Genomic DNA, 22,726 nt, shown 5'->3' on the forward strand with positions numbered 1-22,726 from the left:
CACAGAATAGTTGTGTAAATCCAACTTCTTCTCCTCAGCAAACTGGGTGAGGGCATAATTGTTGGATGTAGCGTTGGCAGATGCCGACGTAATCGCAGAAGTGGAAGTGGCCGTAGTCGCAGAAGACGTAATGCCCCCCTTCTGGGACTGTTGTTGTTATCCCTTCTGCTTCGGAATCGACATGTTGCATGCTCAAAGAGAAGTACCAAAGGTAGATCGATAACATTACAAGTCGTCGATGAAGGTACCGTTCCCAAGGCTATAGCAATCCAAGATAACCACACGAACAACCACCAGAGGGTGTCCTGACGAGCAAGGGATGGTTCAACCGCACAAGAGGTAAAAATTCACCGTGCTGTCCGCCCAAAAAACGCTGCAAAGGGTGCTGAAAACGCTGCTGTAATAGAGATTTCAGCGTGCCTGTATGCCACCGATCGCTGCGGGAGCGTCGCAGAGTGTCAGAGGAGAGGGTTCTCGCACTTTTCGGCAGTCAAGGGTCTGAAAACAGAGAAAAAACAGAAAGTAATAAGTACCGAAAATGGTGCCAATTGGGTGTAGATACCTGTCCAAGGTGTAGATCTGCAAGTTCCAGGCAGTGTAGAAGACTCCTGGGTGTTCCTTGGCCGCTCCCTTAGGTGCACAAGATCAACGTTTTGTGAAAAAAAAACGCCGCAAATCACCAAAAATGCCAGTAAAGCACGGAAAAATGCAGCAAGGTCTGCAAAACGCAGGTCTGTCCACGCTAGCAGATGTTCGGTGCCGGTTTGGTGCGATTCTGCTGCAGGAGGGAAGCGCCAGTAGAGGGATGCAAATCAAGGCCAACCAAATGCAAAAAAGCCAGGTAGATCTTCAAAAAACGCTGGATTTTGCAAAAACGCTGGTCCAAAAACGCTAGGCTGAACTGCAAGTTCTCGCGATGAAAAGTTGCAATTTTGCTAGTGCTAGGTCTTAGGGAAGAGATCGCTGCAGATACTTCTGGTTTGGCGACTAATACCATGTGAGAGTGAGCAGCGGAAAGAGAGTGAGCCACGAGCGCCGAAAACGTTGGAGAGAGAGAGAGAGAGAGAGAGAGAGAACACAAGTGCTTTGCAAATGATGCTCTCAATAAACAATCTGAAATGACTACAACATCTTGAGCATTCTATTTATAGAATCTTAGGTTGAGGTAGGGCAAAAATGTGTAACTGGTGCGAAAAACATAAAAGCCCAAAAAAAGCTAAAAATGTGTGCACCCAGCCAAGCTCAGAAAATGACCGGCTGGACACATGCTAAAAGTGTCCACCCATGCAATCTACATGATGTGCAATGGGTGGCCAACCCGGGACAATCACTAGCGTAACAAAATGGCAGAGCAACGGTGGTACAACTCTAACAATGGGTACATAGAGTCAATGCCTACTGAAGAAAGTTTCTGTCCTTTGGCTGTTCTACAAGTGTAATCGAGGGCGATTACAATTCTTTCAAGAGGGGGAAATGTCACAAAGTGATGATGTGGCGTCCCCAACGAGAAAGAAATGGCCAAATGGACAAGAGGAACTGAACCCAGGAGATGGGCGAAGGAGCCTAAGGGGGGTTAGGGATTAAAAATCCTAACCCCTACCAACTTAAGGAACTTATGAGCACCAGCTAAGGGGCCTAACCCAAAAATATCAAAAGCTTGACATCTGGGTCTGATTTTGCTAACGTGGCAACTACACGGAACGTGATTTGCGCTCTCAATGCTGATGTGGCAAGTAGTACAAATTTTCATTAAAGGCCTTGGCTGGTTTGCTAGCAGATTTAGGCAAGGCTTTTGGAGCAGATGCTTTTGGATATACGTGCTTCTGGATCTAATGCTTTTCGGGCTCTGCTTTTGGGCATCCCTTGTACGTTTATAAGTGCCCAAAGGGCCACTCTTCCAGAGAGCATCTGGACGCAAAGTCTCGGAGAGAGTTGCACCCTCGGGAGTTGTACTTTGCAAAGAGCAATAATAAAGAAATACCGAAAGGAGTGCCAAACTTTGGGGCCAATGTGTCTTGGCTCGAAGATCCTATCCTCTGCTGAGAGTTCAGACAGCGAGAAAAAGAACAAGAAGACAAAGGAGTTCGAGCATGGGGGTCAAGCAGTCAAGTTTGACACGTTTTCAGGCTACCAAGACACCCATCGAGCCCTTGAATTCATACAGCAATTATATGTTGCCTTCTCATGAGGTCATTTTCAGAACGCTCTGATAGTCGGAAATGACGTGCCAGGTGGGGTGGCCTCTACACCACACATAGCCTGAAATCCCCAAGCATCATCTCGGGGGGGGTAGCACCTAAGGTATGCTATCCTATAACTCTAAGGGGCACCACCTAGCATGTATGCGGCTAGGACGCAGACATAGATGACCTAGAGTGGCAGGAATGAGATGCCATCTAGGTAGCCAACATAAAACGATGAGATGGCCACGTCCGGATAGTGAGAATGCCTAGTCAACAGTCAGGAGTGTGTGCATGAGAGAGGTATGTGACAAAGGTCAGAATGGAGCATGACTGACTGGTGATGGCGCACTTGATGAAATACAAATCGAGTGATATACAAGGAAAGAAGCATCCCATGGGTATGGGGAGAACAAAGCTAAGGAGAAGAGAGAATGGACTCAAAAATCATGATAGAATTGCACACTTTATTGATGATGATGATACTTACAAACGGTGATCTTGGCTGAGACCAACCTTGCTCCTACCACTGGGGGTGCATGATGGGATGCGAGCGCCATATGGCGCATGACGAACTTTGGAGTTAGCGATGTTAGCACGTTAGCGGGAGGTTAGTTGAGGGAACCACCAAGACGATGCAGCCGCTAGCGACGTCAACCACTAGCATCGAGAGTGGCCCAAGGTAGCATGGTGTCGATGCACTCAATCCTAGTGTGGTCATGCTGCCTTGCGGGGTGATAATGAGTGTCTTATGTGTATGGGGTGGTTGTCACAAAGTGATGACGTGGCGGACAACAAAAACCCTAATTTCTGCCAGAAACCCTAAAATTCCTGCAAACCTTAATTTTTGCCAAAAACCCTAAATTCCGGAAATCGCGGAGGCGGATTATTTTTTTTAAAAAAAATTTATTTATTTTTTTTTTGGAAAATGATGAGCGACGCGAATTTTGCTTTTGTTTTTTTTTATAAAAAAAAAAGAGAAAAGACTCTCTAAGAGAGAGAGAGAACTGATGCTTTTGATTTTAAAAGCTTTTGGGGCTCTGCTTTTGGGCATCCCTTGTAACCTTTAAATTAGTGGTGAGGGCCTCACTTCTCAGGGCATCTGGACGCAGAGTCTGAGAGTGAAACCCTAACCGCTCTCTTGTACTTTGATGATTGATTAATACAAAAAGAAATACCGAAAGGGGCGCCAGTCTTTGGGGCCAATATCTCTAGGCACGGAACTCCGCCGGGCCAGTGCAAATCTATTGTGATCTGTGAATTGTTTTGAAGTGGTTATTTGGTGCTGTCGCGGTTGATTCTTGACTTGGAGTGTCCAAGTTTGTTACAGTGGTATCAGAGCACGGCCGATTTCTCTTCTACGGGAAATACGATCCCCGAATATTTTTTTCCGCGGCACCTATGGCTTCAGGCAATGATCAGTCGACTCCCTCTGCATCTGGAGATGCGGGCTGGGGTCACAACGAAGATTCAGACAGAGTATGGCCCGCCTCAGCCTACTCAGGCGGAGCAAACAGAGATGGAGCGTCGTCAATTGATTGGCGATGCAACAAAGATGATGCTCAATTTTGCCAAGGACCCGAAGATGGTAAAATATATGAACCAGACCTCTTTGAAAGAGGTACAGATGGAGTGGCAGAGAACCACAACACCACTCCCGAAACCCGCTCTCAAGAAACCTTCTACCTCCAAGAAATATACGGAGAAGGAACTGGAGAACGTGGTTGATGCACGGATTGCTCAGCTTTTCGACGTGCAAAAGAAAGGCAAAAAGCACGGCAAAAAGCAGAACAAAGGTACTGACTTCCAGGGATATTTGGGTCGTCAGTCGACATTCGACAAAGCAAAGAAACGGAAGAAGCGTGTTCGATTTGAAGGAGTACCCAGTTCTTTTTCTTCTTCTTCTGACAGTTCTTCTAGCTCCTCGGATTAGAGCGAAGAAGACAGAAAAAAAAAGCAAAAAGCGAAGCAAGACACAAAGCTTCGGAACGGGCAAGAAAAAGGCAAAGAAGGCTACATCTCGCCCAGAGACTGACAGTTCTACTGAGGACTCGTCTACAGACAGCTCAGATTCCGATGACGAAAAGTTTTATGCGAACAAGAAGAATTTTTACAAAGCCAACCAGTATGACTTTCTCGAAGATAACAGCAAGAAAGTCCAAGAGTTTAAGGAAGGTGGCCACTCGATCAAGTTTGATACTTTTCAAGATACTCAGATGCTTCGAAGGCTTTGTCTCTTATACAGCAGTTTGACATCGCTTTCGCGGGAGGACGCTATTCAGAGCACTCCAAGATTCGGAGAGCTGCCTCTTACTCTGAGGGGAATGCTCGTACTTGGTGGTCCACGCTTCTATTAAGCAAGACTGTGCCAGTTACATGGCTGAAATTCAAGAGGCTTTTTATTTCTTCTTGGTTGACTCAAGAGTTTGAGCGAGATATTCGAGCTGCTTGGAACCATCTCCGGATGACCAAGAGCGATACAGTGAATTCTTATTGTGAAAGATTCTGGAGCTCTTTTCTACCCGCCTCTTCATTCAAGAAGATCTCGTTCAGAGAACAAATTGAGCGGTTTACCTTGGGTCTACCTACAGAGATCCGAGATCACTGCTTGGAACAGAAGTCAGCTTCTATTCAGGAGTTGATGAGTCATGCGAAGCGGGGCTTTGCCATTCACTCTGGCAGTCTGACCTACCCCACAGATGAGGCCATGACACAACGAGCCAAACAGACTTCTGGGAATGAAAGTAGAATGAAAAAGAGCAACCCAGAGAAAAAAAAAAGGATGCACGACCCAAGCTTACTCCTGAGGAGAGAGCTCGCTTCATCAGAGAGGGGAAGTGCTTTGGATGCGGGAAACATGGACATATTTCCGCAAAGTGCCCTGATAAGGCACAGAAAGAACAGAATGATAAAGACGACGACAGGTCTGAGAGTTCGAGAGCAGCTGAGGAATGTGGCAGAAAAGGCAGATAGAAAAGCAGAACTGGTACCACATGGCGTGGGACTTGCACCGAATCAAATAAATGAAAGTACAAACTTTGCCGTTTTTTTTTTGGAGCAAAGTGAAGGATCAAGAAGCTCTTTTGAAGGAGCCAAGGCCAACTTCTTTTCACTTGGAATTGGCGGCTCGATTTGGAACTGCGCCCGACAGACTGACGCCACTGGCGGTGGTAGTTCGACTGGCACCCGGATGGGATGTTGCCATTACACCGAGCATTGGCAAACTTTGTTTGCAATGACAGGGGTGTTCAGGGCATGCGAGTGACGTTCTACTCGGGATCCCTTGGTACCACAAGAACTACGCCGTGGTTGACTACCGGGCCGAGAAAGCGACTTTGATAAATGAAGGGCTTAGAGATTGTACTTGATGAACTTCAGTTTTCTTACTCATTCTTTTGGGAGAACTGAACGATGGATAAAGATTGAATATGTTTTGACCTGAAGAAAAGAACGCCAAGATTTTTATTTTTTTTCTCCACGCTCATGCCGATTGCTTTTGAGAGGGCCTGAAGATCATACCATTGATCTGATATCTGGAAGCACACCACCGAATCGGCCACCTTATTGTGTGAGCCGAGTACAGAATGAAAAGATTATGAACTCAGTGAAAGACCTCTTGGAAAAGGGTCTTGTCCAGCTTAGTACTTCACCGTATTGCTCTCCAGTGTTGTTGATTTTGAAGAAAGACAGATCTTGGAGAATGTGCATCGATTATAGCACTCTCAACGAAATCACCATCAAGAACAGATTTCCGATTCCTAGGATCGATGATATACTCGACAGGTTACAGGGATCCTCGTGCTTTAGCAGGATTGACTTGAAGAGTGGATATCATCAGATCAGGATAGCGCCAGGAGATGTCTACAAGACAGCTTTTCGGACGACTTTTGGGTTATTTGAGTTTTTGGTGATGCCTTTTGGCTTAACCAATGCTCCTGCGACATTTAACCGGATGATGGACAGGATTTTTCGAGAGTACAGGCTATTTGTTGGCACTTTCTTTGACGACATCATTGTTTTCTCGAAGAATGAGGCAGAACACAGAGATCATCTTCTTCAAGTCTTTTAGGCATTACGAGATCACACGCTAGTGATTAATGCAAAGAAAAGTGAATTTTTTCCTACCATGGATACACTTTTTGGGACACATTGTGTCAGCAACACAACAGGAGTGCAAATGGACCCGGCCAAGATAGAGACTATCCGTGATTGGCCCTATTTGAGGAATGTCCATGAAGTTAGAAGCTTCTTGGGACTATGTTCATACTACAGGCGGTTCATACGAAAGTTTGCAGAGGTTGCTTCCCCTTCGCATATCTTGACACAGAAAGGAGTACCTTTTTCGTGGGGACCCACAGAGGTGACTGCCTTTCAGACATTGAAAGAGAAATTGACTACGGGACCTATTTTGACTTTGCCGGACTTGCAGAAGTCATTCGAAGTATATTGTGATGCTTGTGGTCGTAGTCTGGGTGCGGTCTTGATGCAAGAAGGCCATGTCATAGCTTACGAGAGCCGTTTGTTCTCTAGGCCGGAGATGACAGCACAGATTTATGAGAAAGAGCTTTTGGCGGTTATCCATGCTCTTACTCAGTGGCGGCATTACCTACTCGGAGCGGATTTTATTGTCTTTACAGACCATCAGAGTTTGCGCTACTTCTTGTCACAGAAGCAGCTTTCGGAAAAGCAGATGCGGTGGGCGAACATCTTGTCACAGTTTCACTTCCAGATTGTCCATGTGCAGGGACAGAAGAATGTGGTGGCAGATGCTTTGTCTCGGAAACCGTTGGTTCTGGCTATTTCCGCGATACATCATAGGAGCTTCGAGGATATGGTCGATCAGTGTGCCACAGATACAGATTTTGCAGATATTTTCACACGGATACGGGATGGGGAGACAGTAGCTGGATACTCCCTTCGAGAAGGCTACTTGATGAAAAAGACTATGTTGTGCGTTACACAGCCGTTGAGGGAAAAGGTTATGACTGATTGCCACTGTCCACCTTTTACGGGTCACCGCAGCATTGCTACCACCATGAAAGGGGTAGAGAGAGATTTCTTTTGGCGGAGACTGAAGAAGGATGTGGAAGAGTTTGTGCGCAGTTGCTTGGTATGCTAGAAGGTCAAGTTTGACAGGCATAAGGCACAGGGATTGTTACAGCCTTTACCCATACCCACCCACCCGCCCCTGGGAAAATATTGAAATGGATTTCATTTTTTTTATCTCCCGAGAATACAGAATGATCACGATGATTTTCCGATTACATGGCACGCCTGAGACGATTGTCTCCGACAGAGACCCCAGATTTACGAGTTTGTTTTGGAAGGCAATTTGGGAGAACATTGGGACGCGGTTGCAGTTCTCGTCATCGTTCCACTTGCAGACTGACGGGCAATTTGAGATTGCCAATTCAGTGATTTTAGATTTATTGAAGTCTTGTATCTCGCATCAGAAGACTCAATGGGAAAAGAACTTACCTTTGGTGGAATTTGCCTACAATAACACGATACACTCTTCGACGGGGAAGACGCCATGAGAGATTGTTGAAACTGCTGCGAAGGTTCCATCCTTCCTGAGCACGAAAGATTAGAAATTTGAAGCGGATGAATATTCACGAGATTTGGATACGGCTTTTGCCAAGGTTCACGAGACTTTACAGAAGTCTCAAGAACGACAGAAAAAGGCAGCGGATCGCCATCGTCGCGACTGGAAACTGAAGGAGGATGATTGGGTGCTCTTACTTTTGAGAAGGCACGCCTAAGAAAAAAAAAAGGGAAAGGAGAGGCTTTTTCCAAAGCTTAGTATGTGATACTACGGACCTTTCCAGATTACTGACAAGATAAATGATGTCTCCTTCCGATTGAAACTGCCAGATACTTGGAGGATTCATAATGCATTGCATGTGAGTCTCTTGAACCCTGTTAAGGGTGATGTGCTTGATGATGGGGAGCCTGATGAGCAACCCAAAGTGGAAGAAAACGAGGAGATCCTTGTTCCTGAACAGATTTTGGCACATAATGATACGAAGAAAGGTAAAGTCTGAAGGCGGTTCTTGGTTAAGTTCAAGAACTTTCCTGCATTTGATGCAAAGTGGATGGAGGAGGAGGACCTAGCAGATACTCCTCGGATTGTGAAACTTTACCTCGATGTTTTGGTTTAGCATAGTCTACTCCAAATGGAACCCAAAATTCAGCTTGGCCGAAGATCTGGTGCAGTGGGATGCACAAGAGGGGAGTTACTCCACTCCTTTGTCAACAGATGCCTCGATTTTGATACTAAAGTCACTGATGTCTCTTTGAGCTTCAGGGATACTGAGAGCTGACAGTATTCTGCCGGATGACTTTATGAAATGGAATTCCTGATTATGATACTGATTTGTTCTTGACTTCTTGTGAGTACAGGAACTGATAGACGAAATGACTGCAGCATTTTGGTCTGATTGATCTCGAATAGACATGGTTGCAATAGGGGTTAGTCAATCAGACATCGATGAGGTCCCGATTGGACCTAGATGTGATTGCTAGCTACATTGCCGATAAATCATGGTCTAAGATCCGAATGAATGTTGAATGTCATGTGATGTCCTGTGATGTCTGGTGATGTCCTGTGATGTCATGTGATGTGACTGTCGATTTTGTACATGTGCTAGATGTGTGTTCCTAGTACGTAGGTACTAACAGTCAGTGTCTGCTAAGACGGTTTATGGCTTTTGTCGGTTTTGCAGGCGTAATCGTGGTCGATTACAATGCTTTCAAGAGGGGGGTATGTCACAAAGTGATGACGTGGCGGACAGCAAAAACCCTAATTTCTGCCAGAAACCCTAAAATTCCTGCAAACCCTAATTTTTGCCAAAAACCCTAAATTCCGGAAATCGCGGAGGCGGATTATTAAAAAAAAAATTATTTTTTTTTTTTTTTTGGAAAATGATGAGCGACGCGAATTTTGCTTTTGTTTTTTTTTTATTAAAAAAAAAGAGAAAAGACTCTCTAAGAGAGAGAGAGAACTGATGCTTTTGATTTTAAAAGCTTTTGGGGCTCTACTTTTGGGCATCCCTTGTAACCTTTAAATTAGTGGTGAGGGCCTCACTTCTCAGAGCATCTGGACGCAGAGTCTGAGAGTGAAACCCTAACCGCTCTCTTGTACTTTGATGATTGATTAATACAAAAAGAAATACCGAAAGGGGCGCCAGTCTTTGGGGCCAATATCTCTAAGCACGGAACTCCGCCGGGCCAGTGCAAATCTATTGTGATCTGTGAATTGTTTTGAAGTGGTTATTTGGTGCTGTCGCGGTTGATTCTTGACTTGGAGTGTCCAAGTTTGTTACAGTGGCCATGACTAGTTAGTCATCCATGGTGTGGGTGGAGACTAGTGGTGGTGGTGATGTTGCTAATGTTGGAACGCCCATGCTTGTAATAGGCATGACACCGTGAGCTCCCTAGCTTGTGAGGTGCATTATGTGCTTAGTGGTGTATGGAATGTAGACTCTAGAGTGCATGGAGCCTAGGTGGTGCCTCCAGTGTGTTATTTCTCTCTCTCTCTCTCTCTCTCTCTCTCTCTCTCTCTCTCTCTCTCTCTCCCCTTGTGCTTAGTAGAGGCCTCTTTTATAGGCCTGAGAGGTGGTCCTTATCAACGGTCCTTGCAAATACCCACTAGTCACTACAGAGAGTCTAGATGCCTCCCTAGTGAGAGCTAGAGAGGGAGAGAAGATAGAGATAGAGAGAAAAGGAGGTAAGAGTGGGGTGGGGAGTTTTTTTACGATTCACTAGCCGTTGGCCAGGTTATTAGAGAAGAGTGGAGATCGAGACATTTACATTGGGTGTTGTTGATGGTTCGGGTGGCTGGTGTGAGATTAATGCTGCCGTTCATGGTCCTTTGTTGCGTGATGCCACCGTGTCGTATTGGGGCACCTTTTGGTCGCATTTCCTTTATGTTACTCACCTGTTGGCGGTGGGTGCGACGATGTGGGTGCGTTGAGGTCGTTCTTGTTGCAGTGGCCTTCCAGTAATGCCTCGGTTGGTTGATCTTGTTTGTACATGTGCGTTGTGTGTGCGTGCTTGGGTGTATTTACCTCAGTGATGGAGGGTGTGCATGTGTGCATGTCCATTCATGAGTGCTAATGTGTGTCTTATAGGCTAGCTATGAGCAAATGTGTGTGTGATGTATGTGGGTGAGTGTGTCAACAAGTGCGCGTGTGTATGGTAAGTGTGTGTATGTGTTTAGGCATGAAGGTATGTCGGTAAGTGTGAGGGAACGAGAGAGAGAGAGAGAGAGAGAGAGAGAGAGAGAGAGAGAGAGAGAGAGAGAGAGATTTTTTATGGCTAAGCCGACACAGAACGAGGAGATGAAGAGAGGGAGTAAGAGATGGAGAGAGCAGGTGATGAGAAGAGAGGGGCTGGGGAGTGTGTGTGTGTGTGTAAGTAGAGAGAGAGAGAGAGGATTATTATGCGCCACTACAGAGAACGAGAGAGAGAGAGAGAGAGAGAGAGAGAGAGAGAGAGGATGGTGAGGGTGGCCAGGGAGGCTGAGGGAACGAGAGGGAGGGAGAGGATGAGGGAGTGGATAATGGAGGAGAGAGGCTGAGGAAAAGGGTGAGAGTGTGTGTGTGTGTGTGTCTGGGTGTGTAAACGAGAAAGAGAGAAGCTTTTCTGCCGGCCCGTGGCTACCGGCACAGGGAAGAGGAGAGAGATTGGGAGAGCATGGGTCAACGAGGGTGAGAGAGAGATGGGGAGAGCGGCCTGTATTCGGGTGTGAATGAGAGAGAGAGAGAGAGAGAGAGAGAGAGAGAGAACTGCGTCCTGCATGGGTTGGTGACAATCAAGGGGGAGAGAGAGAGAGAGAGAGAGAGAGAGAGAGAGAGAGAGAGAGAGAGAGAGAGAGAGAGAGAGAGTTTGGCTTGCTGTGATAATGGAGGAGAGAGAGAAAGGGTGGCGCCAACAGGCTGAGGGAACGAGAGGGAGGGAGAGAGTGAATAATGGAGGAGAGGGGGAAAGGGAGGTGATGCCAAGGAGGGGTTGGGGGGGGGTGAGGTGGCCCCTATGGGCGCATGCGTGAGCAAGGGGAGAAGGTGGCAGCAGGCAAAAAAGAAAGAAACATTTTTTATTTTGTTTTATTTTATGCTCCCCGCATGGGGTCGGTTCCCACGGCCTTGGCTCCGAAGGCCGGCCATGATCAACAATCTTCGGGTGAGCTTAGAGTGCGGTGCGGCTAACCCCGTGTCATTAGCCCTCCCCCTAAAGGTTAGGGAATTTATGCTTCTAACTCATTCGTTTGGTCGTTGTCATCGGAGGTGGAGGTTGATGGTGTATCTTCATCTGGAATGTCGATAGCTGGAGCTTGATTAAATCGTAGAAAATAGGGTTTAAGCTTCCATCCATTGACTCTCGTCTTATGAAGCTTACCATCCGCTTCCATGAGCTTTGGAAAAATAAAGCAAAGTGTAAGGTGCAACGGAATGAATGTTGTATTTTCTCAAGATTAGTGATCTTTACTACTCAAGGTTCCTTTTAGTTCTTTGGGAAAGAGAGAGCTTTCCGTCTTATAGAGAGTGTTGTGATCACGAACAAAGTGAGTGGATCTTGTGCGTGCAAGTGAATGAGACTGAGAGAAGGAGAGGTAAGAGATACGACACTGAGAGGTTGTAAAACCCTCCTCCGAAGGCCCCACTCTCATGGGCGAGAGTGGTCTACTTGATTGCACAAAGGTGTACAATGCGTATGCAATGGACTGATGCAATGGGACTGTGCCGATGGTGACGACGATGACGACGACGATGGCTAAATCTGTTATCTTCTTCGACGGGAATCGGGGATTGTATTTGGGCTGAAAATGGACTGTTTCGGGGCTGACTTGTGGCTGAATTTCACTACCTTTGTCGGGGGTGACTTGGGGATGAAAAACGCTGATCTAGCTGTGCATATGGCTGCGTTTTTCCTTGCTCTAATACCTGCTGTAAAACGCTGATGCCTGGCTGTAAAAACGCTGAATTGTGGATGCAAAAACACTGCAGATCTGCTGCGATTTAAGGGCTGAGCTGAAGATAAAAACGCTGGTTGGCTGCAGGATTTAGGGCGTTTTTAAAGGCTGAAATTGCTGCTACTGAAAGTCCTTCAATGCTGAAAACCGATTGTCTTGCACAGGTTCCCAATGCTAGTCAAAACGCTGAAGACGTGTCCTGCTAGCGTTAGTGAGAAGATGGGATCGATGGCCTTGGGAGTGATTGGAAAACGCCAATAGCATGAGAGGGATGGCGATGGGTGCTAGGGATGGAAGGACCAAGCATGTGAGAAGCAAAACGCTGATGAAGGGGAGTGGCCTCGCCAAGGTTGGAGAGGGTCTTGCTGAGAGAGGGAGGGAACACCTGTCGCTTGGTAGCCTGCTGTGCTCCTTGGCTCATCTGCCAATTTGTGCTAACTTGGGTTTGCTTATAAATTAACTTACCCAATTTGCCCTATTGAGTACCCAACAAAAGTCACTTAATAAATAAGTGAAAAATGTCAAAAATAGGGAAAAATGGGATAAAGTCATCTGAAAAATCCCCAAACTGAATCTGATGGAAATGCTTATGCTTATGCAAGGTGCAACCAGAGGATATGCATCTACACTAAGTGATTGGGCATGCACGGTCTACGAATAGACTCACAAAAGTGCCAGATCACTTCTAATCTAACTTGACTGGACTTGACGGAAACCCTGCTACGGTGTAGCTTGTCCACGGACACATAGGGTTGGGATGTGTCACGTGACACACAGGCTTTTCCTCTCTCTTGCTTGTACAAATAAAGCAAAAGGATGTTTCTCTCTCTCTCTCTCTCTCTCTCTCTCTCTCTCTCTCTCTCTCTCTCTCTCTCTCTCTCTCTCTCTCTCTCTCTCTCTCTTGCGTAGATAAAAGCGAGGCCTAAAAGCTGCGTTGCTTTTCCCTGCTGCCGGAAAATCCGCCACGATTTGCGCTGGCGTCCGTACAGCCTGCCACGTCAACAGTTCAGGATTTCTTGCAGTGGGAGTACGGGCAGCCACGTCATCAATGCAGCCAGCAATGAATATATATGTGTTGTGGCACACCACATCACTAGTTTGTGACAAAAGGAACCTTGAGCACAGTTCGGAGCACTCATCTTGAGCAAAGTTCAGCATTCACTTCCGCTGCACCATACATTGGTATCAGAGCTTTGGCAGTGTTCAGTATCACTCAAGGAAAGAACCACATAATTTTTTTTGCTTGTTGCGGTCGCACGTAACCCAAGTCCACTTGGGCGTGTCGATTCCTAATCGAGTTTTTGAAGAGTGACGGGAATCCCAAGAAAGAAGGGCTTGTCCAACCTCCCCTTGTCTTCTCTTTTCACTCATTGAGAGCGGACCGTGCACTTAGCGGTCGGCCAATTGACGTGAGGTGGAAAAAAGCAACCTTGGTGTGAGCGCAAGGCAACCAAGGGGTGCGCCCGGGGGAAAGAGAAGAGCTCAGGTAAGAGAAGATCCTTGTCTTAACACAGATTGCAAGCTAAAGAAGAATCTCAAGAACCTCAAGATTCCAGAATCTCAAGACTCCAAAATGTCAAGAACCTCAAGACTCAAGAACCCAAGAACCCAAGACCCACAAGAACCCAAGTTCCTCATGAACTTAAGAACCCACGACTTCAGTGTATGGTCATCACCCGAAGCGGAATGGATACTTTGCATGGAGGTGATGAGCATGGAAGAGGCGAAGAAGAATTTTTCCCACCAGGAGGTTTTTCCGACCCTCCCCCTTCCCCATCTACGACAAAGATTGCACTAACTCCTATGGAGGTTTTCGACAAGATGATGATGGACAGGAAGTTAGAACGCGAAGAAAGAATAGCAGAAAGAAAGGCAGCAATTGATCGTAAGTACCAAGAAAGAATGGCAACCATAGCACGTGAACACAAAGAAAGAATGGCAGCCATAGAGCGTGAGCGCGAGCAAGCACGCTTGACGGCTGAAGAAAGACGAGCATAAATGGATCGCGAGCACCAAGAAAGAAAAGCAGAATTGGCTCACGAGCGTGAAGAAAGCCGGTTAGCCTATGAGCGTGAGCGTGAGCAAGCGCGCTAGGCGGCCGAACAGAGAGCTCAACACATGCAAGAGTTGTTCCGGCTCTTTTCTAGTGTGCAGGCGCAGATTGCAAAGGATCAGGAGAAGGAGACTCTCAGTCTCTTCTTTTCCAAAGCATGACACCCGTGATTTGCATGATAATGATAAGCATGATGATTTGCATGATCAAGATGTGATTATTCACAAGCATGATGATTTGCAGGATAATGATGTGATTATTCACGAGCGTGATGATTTGTATAATAATGATGTGATTGTTCACAAGGATGAGGGTTTAGTTGATACTTTGTCTAGTGAAGCTAACCTCATTGCAGATTCGATCAATCACGAAGAACCGATCTTGGCTCTCAAGTCGAGGTCCACAGAACCCCCACAGGAAGATTCGATCAATCACGACGAACCGATCTTGGCTTCGAGTCGAGTTCCAAAGAACCCCCACAGGAAGTATTATGTGTTCCAATGATTAGTCAACACGCATTGTTCGAGTGTTTCATTTGTGATGCTTTCCTATATTTTAGTCACCGTCCTTATGTGATCCCTTTTCACAAGCATGCCATATTGCACGTTGAACACGATACATTAAGATGAAATGTTCGCAATCAAGGAATTCACATTGAGCAATTAAGATTGAGCATCAAGCATCGGCATTTCCATTGTGATTTTCCACAGGCCCATAGTCGATTGATTTAGATCAAAAAGTCAAGATTCGACCCCATTGTTTGCGTGTGTTTGATGAACGATTTGGCACTCCGTCTCTATGTTCACCTCCATTGCATGCACAGTCATCTTGAAAGACTAGAATTTTTCCAGTCACTTTACATGGAATGGGTATGTTCATGTTTTTGTGTTGGAAGTGGTTTCAAGAATTTTCATCCTCAAGATTCTTGAAGAAGGTAGACGCATGACTATAGACAAAGTTGAAGCATTGAAGGAGCCCCAGATGACTTTGTGTCGCTTTCAGCGCAGCCCAAAGAAGAAAGCGTTGCAGCCCTTTATGAAGTTCAAATATCGCATGACCCACACATCAGAGTGAGCCGACGAAGAGTCCTTTCCAGGATTCCAGACGCTGTTGGCGATCTCCCTCAACGCCATACAGTTCGGTACCAATACCTCACTTTGAAAAGGAGGGGATGTCACTTGCACATCTAACCCCATGTGTACGTGGACAAGCTACTTCATGACTAGGGTTCAGTTCAGTCCAATTAGCATAGGAAGTGTTATGGCACTTTTGTGAGTATTCGCAAACCGTGCATGTCCAAGTACTTAGAATAGATGCATATCCTCTGGTTGCACACAGCATGATCATCAGATTACAGTCAAAACCCATCAGGAGTACTTTTACGTTGCATAGACCTTCCCGCAGCAGATCCTCGCCGCACGGTCAGATCAACGAGCATTTACAGTTTCAGCCCGGAAAACGCAGATTTCAGCATCTGCGTTTTCGACGCGTCGTTGTCGCATCGTTGCCATCGTCACCGACATAGAGTCAAAATTCAGTAGATACAAGATTTGCAGATTTCAGCCATTAGCGTTTTCAGATTTCATCCCATCTCGTCATCGTCGACATCCTTGGCAAGACCAAAGCATTGTAGAGATTTGTGCAATCAATAGTAGACCGCTCTCGCCATAGAGAGTGGGGCCTTCGGAGGAGGGTTTGACAACATTCTGGTGTCATATTCTTCTCTCTATCTCTCAATCTCAGCACCTTCATTCACAGTGTTTATCCACTTTGTTTGTAATCACTTGCACTCTCACTAAAGGAACGGAAGGCTCTCCCTTCCGTAAGTAAAAGGAACCTTGAGCATAGTTCGGAGCACTCATCTTGAGCAAAGTTCAACATTCACTTCCGCTGCACCTTATTTCAGCATTTAGTCATTGTATCAGCATTTGTGCAAGTAATAAAGCAAGTACTTGCTCTAGCAACAGAGCAAGGGAGCCCTTGAGAATTGTTGGGACCCGACATGCAGTGCCGTCTTTCTTTCTGTCTCTCTATTTGCGTCTCTCTCTTTCATTCAGTTTAAGTTTAGTTTCTCTTTTCGAGTGAAGTAACCCTTGTGTTAGTGCGGAGTACTAGATCCGAGCTAAACCCTCTTCCGTTGCATCTGACAGAGAGAGAGAGAGAGAGAGAGAGAGAGAGAGAGAGAGAGGGAAGGGGGGAGGGGGGGGGTGGAGAGAAGGCGGATGACACCCGATGGGGTCCCAACCAACCCTCTAAAGGGCCCCCCACATTGGCAACGATGTGGTATTTGCTTTTGATTGCGTAAATGGAATGTACACACATGCAATACCTCAATGCAGACTCTATTACCTCGAATAGGGAATGTCACTGCGGTAACTCTTCAAGATGAAGCACCTCCGTGGCTAATTTGATGCACCTTTGGATCCGTCTCGATGAGGAGTTGTTGATGGCCATCAAGGGGTAGATCTAGGGCTGATTTGCACTCCCAACGTGAGAAAAATGTCAGGCTCAAAGCTGGCTGCAAAAAAGCAGCCGATGTGACACAAAGCAGGCCTGAAACGCAGATCGATGCGGTAAGGGAATGGTAGAGAAGAGGCTCAATGGGCTGCCGATAAACCGGGCTGCAACGGAGGGGCCCACGACTGTCGAGGGGAAGGGCTGAAAACTGAAAACGCTGGGCTGAGTTCACTGTTGATGCAAAACGCTGGCCTGATCTACATCTTGGGAGTAAAACGCTGGGCAGGTTGATGCAAAACACTAGGGCTGCTCTTTGCTAGCGCTGGCTCATCTACTGCAAAACGCTGGCTCCCTTACTCCCTTTATAGAGTAGGATATTTGGTTATAAACTTTTTAGGACTTAGGTAGGGCAAAAGTTGAAGAAGTTATAAGAATAAATCATTAAAATGAATTATTAATAAACTTGACTTCGCAAAATTTCTAGGTGAAATTGTCGCACATCTCCCCACTCGGGAATCCAATTGATGCGGGGAATGGCTCGTTGGATTCCTCTAACCTAAAACTACATGCACGTCATGCCAGATGCCCACTGTAGTGTAATAACATCTGTCAAAACATTTGTATAATCCATTTATACAAGAGGGTCCTGTCAAAGGTGACAACGAAAGATGCAATGAAGACAAGAACTGGCTCGTGATCCGATGGGTACCTCGACTCCGATCTAGAACACCTGCAATGCCAAACACATGAAAAGGCACACCTGTGTAGAAGAGACATCACTGAGGTAGAGAGAGACAGGACATCTGAGAATGAGAGAGAGAGAGAGAGAGATCTAGGAAAGGCTCTCCATGCTGATAACAATCTGCTCATACAAGTGACCAAGGGTGGTCCGGCATAGAACTGACATGCCCAATGGATAGACCCGAAGTGCACACAACTACGACTGCTACTGACACTGCCAACTGTTGTGGCACACGAGACAATTGCCATGGTCTCATCATGTGCAACACCTCCAACATGCTTTGAGAGCATAGATCTAGTGCATCTCCTCCTCCTGGCTGGATCTAGATCTCGGTCGAGGAAACTCACTACTGCATGGGCACAAAGCCTATGAAGGGCTGCCTTGAGGTGGTACTGCACCGTAGAGATGATCACTAAGCACTGCTCTTGCTGCCCAAGGAAAACACTGGGCTGCTGCTCCTCTCCAAGCTGCCGGCTGAACCAAAAAAGCTGGTGTGGGTGCTGCCCAAAAACGTTGGGCTGTCCTCCTGCTATCCACTGGCTGAAAGCACAAAAGAATTGCCCACTGGGGCACCCAAAGGAGGGCGCCCCCCCACTGGGGCTGATCTATAATGCCTAAGGCTCCCCGCACTGGTAACCTATATACCTCTCCAAGGAGGCTGCCCGACCCAAGATCCGAGCCCTCACGACCTGACATAAATGGGAAATAGGGAAAAATAGGCATGCATAGTGCACTCGCAAAAAATACCTAGGGCACCAAGAGCATGCAAGGCCATGGAATTGAGCCTAAAACCCAAGGCTAAACATGCTAGACATAACCCGACATGAGAAACCTACCTCACACTAGTCGAGCACAGCCACAAAACATCCCTCACTCTCTAGCACCTGTCCCTGGGAGAAACTGGGACCGACTAGACAAATCCGGAGAGATGCCTAAACTCCAACAGATCCAAAACTAAAAAAACTATCTAATGGACTCATCCGGAGGATTCCGTACAGGAAAGTCTTGCAAACAGGCTCACAAAATTGCCAAAATTGCCAATACTAATCCTCCTAGGATTCTAGTCACTCCTATCTAGGGATAGGTACAAAATTAGATATGGAAGTCGATGAAGCATGACCACGTGGCACACAAAGCCATGTGCACATGACACAAGGCACTAGTCTATAACAAAACTTTTAGGTGTCACAAATTGCTAATGTGTCAAGCCACTGAAGACCCGGAAGATTGGGGGTTCCCAGACCCAAGGGCCAACCCTAGCCAACCAACTGATGTTGAGCAAGGGCCTAAACCCTAAGAGAGGAAGCAACGTAAGAAGTTTTACCAAGTTGCAAAGCCTTGCCGAGTGGCCTATTTTTAAAGACAAGTTCCCGCCTACTTATGGGACCCCATCTGATGGGCCCTAGTCACTAGGATTAAAATAAAGCAGCACACACAAAATGTCACAAATTGCTGACGTGTCAAGCCACTGAAGAACGGAGCCAACCTGTAAACCCTAAGGCGAAGCGGCAGAAGAAAAAGAAGAAGTCCTACCAGCTTATGGGACCCTGTCCCATGGGGCCCAGGGGACCTAAAGGCACTAAAATTAACACGAGGCCAACACACACAGTGCGTAGAAGATGATGACGTGGCTATTGTACAGAACTCCCGCAAATCGTGCTGACATGCTGACGTGGAAGACTGTACAGACAGTCCCGCAATTCACGCTGACAATACCTACGGATTTCAACAAAGCACGCTGACAGCTTTTGGCCACCCGATTTTGGCCCAGATGCTTTTGAGTTTATCCTTTAAATATGAGCCAAGGACTCATTCTCTGACATGCTCCGCGTGAGGTGCAGAGGATGAAGTACCGGCAATGTACTAAGTTCAAGCAATATAAAGAAATACCAAAAGGGGCGCCAAGGTTTGGGCTAGTTCGCTCTAGGGTGAAACTTCGCCACTCCCCGTCTCGTGTGTCGTGTGTCGTGCGTCTCTTTCAGTTCATTTATTATTTGAAGTGTGTAAAGTTGTTCAATCTGTTCTTTACCATTGGCACGTGGTGCCCGTCCCTGTTACACAAAAGCCTTTGCGTAGAGTACTAATAGCGTGGCAGATGTACGAACAACTACGGGAATCGCACTGACAGGTTGTACGAACGTCGCGTTTTGGGCTGATAGTCTACGATGTGGCAACAATACGGAATTCCACGTTTTGTGTGCTAGCAAATTTAAAGCAGGTGCTTTTGGGCCAAATGCTTTTAGGAGTTGTAGCTTTTCATAAACTGCTTTTGAGAGGCCTTGGGCCTTTAAATTGAAGAGTGGGCTCTCTTCTCTGGCTAACCTTGCAAGAGCAGAGCAGAGCCGCACCATCTCTGTATTGAGTTCAAGCAATATAAAGAAATACCGAAAGGGGCTCTGCCACTCCGTGTCTCATGTGGCGTGCATCTCTTTCAACTACTATTGTTTTGAAGCATCTAAAGTTTGTTCAATTGGTTCTTTTCCGTTGGCACGTAGTGCCCTCCCGTTACACAGGTATCAAAGCTCCAATCGTGTGCTTTTCTCAAAGCATACCAACCCTACCAAGAACAGAAAGAGCATCATGGCATTTATGGATTTGGCAGTCTACCTGCAGTTTCTTCTTGATGAGCTTTGCGACGGCACCCGCAACAAAATCTCCCAATGTTGCAAGGTTTTCAACAATTTCTAAATTATATGTTACCCCCTTTGATGTCCCAAGTGGTACCCCCTCCTCCGGGACCAGAAAGTGCGAGAGCCTCTAATCGACAATCTTCTCAACCGTTCGTTCCAATCAGGGGAGTCTTCACGAATATGGTGCAGCCATCTGAACTTGCTCCAGTGCAACCACCTTTGCCACCGGCGTTGCTACCACGTCCCCCACCACCACCGCCACCAGGGTACAATGGTTGGAGCCCATATGGATATACTTATTATCCATACCTAGGGTACGCACCTAACCAGCTGAAGGATTTTAAAGATGGCGGCACGACAGTAAAACTTTTCACCTTTTCTCGGGTGAGAGATCGAAAGAAAGCATTGCAGTTCCTACAACAATTCAATAACATCTATGCTTTGGGGAACTATACAAAAGAATCTAAAATTTCTCGAAAAGCGGGATTTCTTAAAGATAATGCTATGCAATCTTGGAGTTCAATCGTGATTGCCCCTGATTGAATCGTTTAAAGTCCCCCTCTCCCTCGTGAGACCGCCAAACTAGGCAGGCAACTTGTTTTCTTTAAAATTATCTGATGACAATATATAAATGAGATGTGCCATGGTGAATATCAATGTTCAATAGTATGATCTTAACCAAATAATACAAAATCTTTTACTTAGAAATGCCTCAAATGTAAGAGAAATCAAGTCAAAATAGAGAAAGAATACTATCGAGGTGAGAAACACACGCTAATTTTTTGAATTCACCAAATGCAGCATGCAACAAACTTTGAATGGGAGCACTCAACAAAGGTATTGGCAATAATCAAACCTGAAACTGGGTTTGAATCAGGTAGGATCCAAGCTTCTTGGAGGATGCATCACGAGGTTTGCTCCCGGCCGACAACGAAAGCGACTGTATGATTGGTAAGAAGACACCACCAGCCCGAGCTGTAGTACTTGGCATAGCAGGTGCAATGAGAGCCTCACTCAATGTGAGACCATAGGAAAGGCCAAGGGTGCTTTTGCCCAGCAACTTGACAAAGACTGTTGCAATGCGATCCCCTAACCCAGTCTTTACAAACCCTCGGGCAAAGAAAAATGAGATAACAATGAGCCAGATGACCTCATTGGTGAAGGCACTAAAAGCAGATGCAAATGGCAACGTTCCTGAAACAATGGAGGTTGTGAGACCCAGGAATGCCCATGCACCCACAGGCAATGGGCTCAAGACTAGCCCTGTGATGGTGGAGAGAAAGATTGCAAGCAGTTGCCATGCCTGCATGGAGACAGCTGCGGGCTTAGGAACAAAAAACCTCAAGATGACACCCACAGCTACAGACAGAGCAAACGTAAGAGGTTTGGCTCCTTGCCAGGGTTTTCTTGGCACAGGAGCTGCCGGAGATGATGGAACTGCTGCAGCGCCAGCAGCAGATGCAGAAATATGCCATGTTGTCGAAAGGAATTCCCGCTTCTTTTGAGTGAGTAGCAGATTGGCATCCCTAGCTGTAAACAAGGACGAAGCAAGAGACAAGCTTTTGAAGCCTGCAACTGCTTGAGAAGGAGAAACCAACCTGCTCGATGCATGAGGGCGAAGCCGATGAGACAAGGATGCGGGAAAACTTGAGGGATCTCGAGGTGCTTTTAAGATCGAACTCTCCATGCGGACTGTCTGCAGATCGTCCTCGGCGCAAGACTAGCAGAGATTCTGCAGCGTACTGTGTTTTCTGAAAGAAAGATGCTGGGAAAATCGTTCGTGTCTTATTAATGGGCTGCATAGACCACACAATATTAATGGGCTGCGTAGACCACACATATAGTGACGAGGGGCTGCATAGGACACCCACATCGAGACGATGCTCAAGTGAGAATGTTTTGAAAATTTTTAAATTTAAAAAAAAAAATTTGAGAGTACAAGAACTTTGAAACACACGCATCCACCCTATATTTACAACAGCCTCACAGGTAGGGAGAGAGGCGTCCTATCACACACACACACCCACATATGGGAACAGTCCCTAAAGACTTAGAACTTGTCTTCGGGTTGCCAAGGGGGTATTGAACTCAAGACCTTAGGCACATAGGCTATGACTCTACCAACTGAGCTAACACCCGTTGATGAAAATTTTTATTTTTTAAAATAGAAAGCCCCCCCCCCAAAAAACTAAACCGCCTCTTCTGTCTCTCTCTCTCTCTGTGTCTCCCCCACTCTCTCTGCCTCGCTCGGTGCATATCTCTCTCTCTCTCTCTCTCTCTCTCTCTCTCTCTCACACACACACACACACACACACACACAGGGGCGGTCCAGCCTGCAAGGGGTGCGCGTGAAGCCTGCTGCGAGCATGGATTGCCTCCGAGGGCCTCTCTCTCTCTCTCTCTCTCTCTCTCTCTCTCTCTCTCTCTCTCTCTCTCTCTCTCTCTCTGTGGCCTGTGTTGCCCTCTTTCTCTCTCGCGCGTGGGCGAGCGGGGTGGGGTTGGGTTGGGCTGCGTCGATCGCTTGCTGCAGGACGTCAGCGTACATCTTGATGAACCCTCTGAAAAAGTGCCACTAACGTGGCACTTTTTAGTGCTATTGCAAGTATTATTAAACCTATCGTCGGTTTGGGGGGTTTAAAATTGACTACACCGTGTGAATAGGGCAAACAGACGATAGATTTAAGAATAGTT

At 46.5% G+C, this 22,726-nt stretch overlaps 1 protein-coding gene across 1 annotated transcript in view; it reads right to left on the reverse strand.

The window, feature by feature from the left end:
- Positions 1 to 21,824, reverse strand: part of LOC147462593 (dicarboxylate transporter 2.1, chloroplastic-like) — a 36,100-nt gene extending 14,276 nt beyond the window's left edge. The window contains exon 1 of the mRNA XM_086484421.1: positions 20,892 to 21,824. Coding sequence (XP_086340547.1) covers positions 20,892 to 21,722 — 831 coding nt within the window. The 5' untranslated portion in view covers positions 21,723 to 21,824. The remainder of the gene's footprint in view (positions 1 to 20,891) is intronic.
- Positions 21,825 to 22,726: the final 902 nt, after the last annotated feature.

The sequence above is a fragment of the Adiantum capillus-veneris genome, chromosome 2, assembly GCF_014529385.1.
Source record: "Adiantum capillus-veneris isolate H3 chromosome 2, ASM1452938v2, whole genome shotgun sequence".
NCBI lineage: Eukaryota > Viridiplantae > Streptophyta > Polypodiopsida > Polypodiales > Pteridaceae > Adiantum > Adiantum capillus-veneris.